This window comes from Pinus tabuliformis, chromosome 6 (assembly GCF_031772625.1).
Source record: "Pinus tabuliformis cultivar Carrire ecotype Pingquan chromosome 6, CPIR1, whole genome shotgun sequence".
NCBI classification, from domain to species: Eukaryota; Viridiplantae; Streptophyta; class Pinopsida; order Pinales; family Pinaceae; genus Pinus; species Pinus tabuliformis.
Window position 1 is genome coordinate 85,996,792 of NC_142292.1, and position 6,223 is coordinate 86,003,014.

General features: G+C 31.4%; 1 protein-coding gene across 1 annotated transcript; it reads right to left on the reverse strand.

The window, feature by feature from the left end:
* Positions 1–671: 671 nt before the first annotated feature.
* Positions 672–2,567, reverse strand: LOC149257387 (profilin-like). The gene is made up of 3 exons (XM_089414222.1): positions 2,236–2,567; positions 1,338–1,475; positions 672–1,106 (listed from the first exon to the last, which is right to left on the reverse strand). Exons 1-3 carry the CDS (start codon positions 2,359–2,361, stop codon positions 972–974), a joined length of 399 nt encoding a protein of 132 aa, XP_089270348.1. The 5' UTR covers positions 2,362–2,567; the 3' UTR covers positions 672–971.
* Between the last annotated feature and the right edge of the window lie 3,656 nt (positions 2,568–6,223).

Consider the following 6,223-nt stretch of genomic DNA (forward strand, 5'->3'; position numbering starts at 1 on the left):
ATCAACAATTACATACAACAGACTCGTAACATCAGATTGTTTCATCATATTAACGATAATCTCAACCATCCTTTATCCAGAACTCATTTTAAAGATTAGTTAAGTGCAATTTAAACACAGTGGAAGAGGGATCTGGTAGAAAACGTCTTATAGATGATCTACTCCTTGTTTCCTGATTCCTTCAATAGAGCACAGCTAACTGTAACGTAATAATAAAAAATTCCATGATACCAGTGATTAACTGTTTTATGCTGCCATCAACATTTACATACTGTATCAGGCTATGAGTTACATATTTTCCGTAACATCTAAACTCATAGTCCTGATTCACTAACAAACTGTAACAAAAATAATCTCAGTAAGAAGAAAATATCTGCCCAGCCAAAAGAATTTATTCAGGATAGACTCATTCTACACCATTTGTAGCAAATAGTGCTGTAAAACACAGAAATGAGCACAGAAACAAGTGCAGGGGTAAGCTGTAAATTCAGATCCAAGTAATGAAAGCAATTTTGACAGACGGATTTAAAGGGTTTATATACAGGGCACTCCGTGGCTCTTAAAACAGATGAGAAAATTAAGCAATACCATAATTCAAACTCTGCCAATAACTGATCGCATCTTTCCCTAGCAAATTGAACAAACAGGAGCTCATGGTCATATTTTATTCATATGATGAAAGACACTAATGAATACTCATTATCAAAACAATGGAATACAAATAGAGGAATCTGGCATTAGCATATATATAGCCTTGTCTTGAAAATCAGAACCCTTGAAGAAGAGTAATCAGGCAAACATACATGATGTACTTAGTAATCAATTTACACACCAAATAGGTTTTACTCTATTCCCTAAAAACTCCACCATTACTTATTGACAGAAATGAGCAATTAATTCCACCGAGGGATACAATCATAACAGAAATGTGTCACCATTGTCCAATATAATAATTATTGACTCAAGAATAGCTAGAAGTTCTGATCAATAAGGTAATCACCAAGCCTCTCCACAACCATATTGCAATCGCCTGGAGTCACTGGTTCATCGTATATACCAATAACCAGGGCATAGTTGGTCTTCTTGATTGTCACTCCTCTAGATCCCTGTAATTAGTTGTGCAAAGATGTATGTGAGATATCATATCATATTGAGTATCCTTTCACATCACAAGAAAAACCCAATAGTAGAATCTAACATCACCATAATTACTGTGTCTAACAAGCCCAATCATCAGATTCATCACAACCTCCACAATCACCCAGATCCATTAATAATGAGAGAGTCAACAACACAGAAAGAAAGACAAAAGGCAGAAAGATGTGCAAGAATATTACTTTCTTTCCTCGAATGACGGAGCCAGGCTCTCCTTGAATGACCATATACTTGGTTCCTCCAATGAACAGGCCTGTTGGTGCAAGGGTTCCAGGATTTTCAAAATCATTCATTATTGCAGAAGCCTCTTCAGGCTTCAGCTGTATCATTGACATGGACAAACATGCTCAAGTCAAAATCAATAACAATTTCTAAAAATACAATATGAGCATAGATCCATCATAACTAAATTAGGTGAAAATCAATATAGATCTATCATAACTAAATTAGGTGAAAATCAGCATAGATCCATCCTAACTAAATTACCTAAATTTATCATAACTAAATTAGGTGAAAATCAACATAGATCCATCATAACTAAATTACCTAAATTAAATTAGGTGGTCAGATGAATTAACAAGACAAATCCTCCTCTAACCATATTATTAATAATACCTAATTTGTGTAACCAAAATCCAAACTAAATCCACCTTAATCTTAGATTTATCCAATCATCAACTGAATCAAAATAATAAATCCTGCTATCCTCTATAATAAAGAGGACAAATCCTGATGCTAACGATGGATTCAATGTTCAAATCAATCAACCACTTTACTTTTCATGTTAAAGTGGATTTATATTGCATTTGATCTAAAGTTGGGATGCAGGAAACTCATTTAACAGAAATTCAATGCAATTCATATAAAACACTCACAGCAAAGATCTGTCAATAGTAACAATTGATTCCAATAACTCACAAAAAGCATAGATCCATCTTCATCCAAATTTGTTTATTATACACAACCTGAATAAAGCCGTAAAAAACCCCTAAAAACAAAGAACAGAGATCGATTTTGATCCCCATTTTTTTATTACAAAAAACCTGACTAAACCGAAAGATATCTCTGTGAATCGAGTACCTGAGGAAAGGAATCGCTGTAAGCCCAAGGGGTGCCATCGTGGCCATAGATTGCAGCCGAAGAGAGGCGACTGCCATTGGACAGATCGCACAGCAAATGCTCGTCAACGTAAGTTTGCCACGACATGATGATACTGTTGGATAAAACTGTGTTATTTCGCTTTTTCTCGCAATTCTCACGCTCAGATCGATTCAAAGAAGCAAGCACACAGCTGCTGCTGCAATTGCGATTGGGATCAGAAATGCAGAGAAATTAAAGGCCTCCACCGTCACCACCCTAAAGTCCAATACTCATCACACCCACTCCCTCACACCTAAATTTAATCCCATCCAAATCTCCTTTTGGATCCGACGACTCTCGACTTTTTGAACTACCTGTAAAATTCCAAAGGTGGTGGGTCACGCCAATTCATTTCTCATTGGATCCGTTTTTAATATAAACCCATTTTTGCGTTGGCTAGCTAGCAAAGGAATAAATTAAAATAAATTTTACAAATTAGTAATAAAATATTTAAGATGTTTTTTTACCATCGATTTCTAACCATACATTAAATTTGAAGATTTTTTAGATTTTTAACGCTTATTTATAGGGTTTCAACCAAATATTACTTTCAAGATTGACCGATTACTCGTTTTATTAATTTAATTAAGTTGTTATCTTAAAAATAAAATTATTTGTGATTTTTTGTTTTAAATTTTATTAAGAAACGTGTTTTAAGATTATTATAATTTTGTTAAGTAAAAGTAAGAAGGTCGGTAGTGTGACATTTTTTGAGTATAAATTGGATAATTTAAGATAATATGGTTTTTATGTTTAACTTCGCGAGTCTTACAATGTTGATAAACTTTGTCATTGTATGATGTTTTTGGAATTGACCAATGCTCATGAAAACTTGTTTGTATTTTAACAATGTTTATTTTCTTCTTTACAATAATGAAGACAATGAGATGCTTTGATTTTTGAGATTTGGGTTGATCACTTTTCTTCTTTACAATAATGAAGACAATGAGATGCTTTGATTTTTGAGATTTGGGTTGATCACTTCCTCATAATCACATAATATCTTAGTTTCATTTTCTCCTCTTAACTTTTTATCACCCTACAATTTCTCCTTAAATTTTGATGTAATACTATTTATAATATTATTCTTATTTTGCAAAATAATCTCCTCCATTCCCCAAATGGTTTAGCCAAGAATGAGCATCCTTATGTCATCCCTACTTGAACTAGAGGTAGTTTTGCTTGAGTTAAAAGTAAGTTTTAGGAGACCTCTTGTCTTCCATGTTGTTTAACCTCTTCTTATATATAAAATACCTTGTCATAGTCATGCTTTCAGTAGAAGCAAGGTTTGTTTTAGTGAGAAGAATGGGATAGGGTGCATTTCCTTTAATATTAAGATTATAGGTTGTAAATTGTTTTTGGACCTATCATATTTTCCTCCATGACTCTTTGGAAATACTACATCTCCAAACCTCACATGCATATAAAGTGACTGGACCTGTCATATCTTCCTCCACGGCTCTTTGGAAATACTACATGTCCAAACCTTACATGAATATAAAGTGGCACGCGTGACGAAGTCTCAAATAGGAGTTTTTTATCCCATATCCAAAGACCCATTAACTTATAATTGTTGTCAAGTCCATAATAATGTTCCCATTGTCCATTTATCATTTTCAATGCTACAATTCCACTTGAGCTTGTGATGGATATTGATTCCCAAATAGTTGTATGAAGGAACTACCCCCAAGTTGTTGTTGTCATTTATGAAAATAACATATGTGATCTTTCTTCAGGGAATTATCGTGACTTTCGTTTTGTCAAATATTAACAACCATATCCATCTTGAAACATAAATTTTGGAGTATTCTTAGTTGCTTGCTAAGGTAGTAAGGGCTTCTCGTTAAATGAACAATATCATCAACATAAGGAAGAAAAGTGATGACTATATAAGTGAGAGTGCAGCCAACACAATATACTTTTTCCTTTGTAGGCTTTTAATTTGTTTTCTCTTCTTTATCGCCAGGTAATATTTTATTTTTATGAGGTTATTTGATGTCGATTAGTAACCAATTCCTCTAATTTTAAAACTAAAAATGCTAAAAACTTGTAATTAAAAGATATGGATATGAGCTCACTTTTAAAGATAAAAAATTGAGATTTGTCTCAAAAGTACCTATGCCTTTTCTACCTTTTTAAATAAATAGATTGATTCTAAAAAAATTATATGAACAAATGGTATATGAAATGAGTTATGGTTTTTTGGGCTCGTGGTATTGATAAGCCATGGTATTGTAACAAAGCCTATTTGTGGATTAAGAATCTCCATGTTAAAGTGGGGCGAATCTCCATGGTTAGGAATCTTGCTACATGTTTTTTTAAATGTATACATGCTTAACTCTTATGTGAATTCTTTTTAATAATAATAATAATAATAATTTAGTTAATTTTTATGATTTTTTTTATCCTTAGTAATGTGAGATATATCATAAAGTATGTGTTTTGATGTCTCATGGATTGATACACATTGGCATTTACCAGTCATTTAATGTATATGGCTAAACTAGTTTAATATCGGAAGTAAGATTAAATACTATTACAAAACACATGATCTCATTCAATATAGTCATAGTTATAATGATCCCATTTAAGGTCGTCATAATGATAACCACGAGTAATGCTAACTTTTTTTATTGCCTTGTGGTGTTGGAGTAAGATCTAAAACGACTTATGATTGGCTAAGATCTCATCTTATGTGAACATAAGAATATAGGTTAATGGCACAAAACCCAAAGAAATTTGTCAATATTGAAAATCTACATGTTACATCATTGAAATTGGCTTGTGGTATTGTACTAAGACCTAAAACTACTTCTGATTAGGTTAATGACTCAAAATCCAAAGGCATTTGTCAATATTAAAAGTATGCTCCCTTAGAGACCATCAATGGGTCATTCATATCGTATGTTTTTCCTTGAATAATGGTGATGGACTAAGACCTAAAACTACTTCTGATTAGGTTAATGACTCAAAATCCAAAGGCATTTGTCAATATTGAAAGTATGCTCCCTTAGAGACCATCAATGGGTCACTCATATCGTATGTTTTTCCTTGAATAATGGTGATGAGTCCCCCTACATTTGATGATAATAACTAATGATGATTGACCTCAATACTTGTTGAAAACTAAAATATAGTAAGTTTTTCCATCTTTGAATCATAATAATAATAATAATAATAATAATAATTTATATATTTATTTTTTTATTAAAAAACTTATTTATATATTTTATTTTTTTTATTAAAAATCTTACACATTATTAATTTAAAGAATTTTTGTCCCGAGGGCATCTTAATTGGTCATCGAAGTAATGTGAAATCTGTGAAAACTAAGAGATCTAACGTTCAAATCCCCTTGTTTGTGACTAGATTTATGAACCTGATTTACGAAGAGGAGGACAGGTCATAGACCCCTAGAGATTTACTAGTAGTTAGGTGACAGGCGCACTGCTAGATTCCTCTGGGATACCAAGAATTAAAGAATTTTATTTTTTTAAGTTAAACTCACCAAACACATTTACATATCATGTACATAGCAATACAATTTTTAACTCAATGAAATAGATTGGTTTTCTTTCTTTATCTAATAATTGTCTTTCCTTATCTTCTAATTTATATACAATCTAAACTAATAAAGTTCAAAGTTTTTAATAGTTGTTTAAACTCTTTAAACATATTTTCATCGATATCTATATTTCTCATTTCAATAAATGTCACAAAATTATTTAATAAAATTTTAAATAAAACCATTTTTATTGTAAATTATGACAAAATATTTTTTAACAATACAAGAGAAATTTGTAATAACCTCCACTTTTAATATGTATATGATATATAAAACTTTCAAAAAAATTATAAAATATTAAATAAATGTAAATTAAAAATTAAAACAAATATAAATAATAATAAATTATATATACTTATTTGT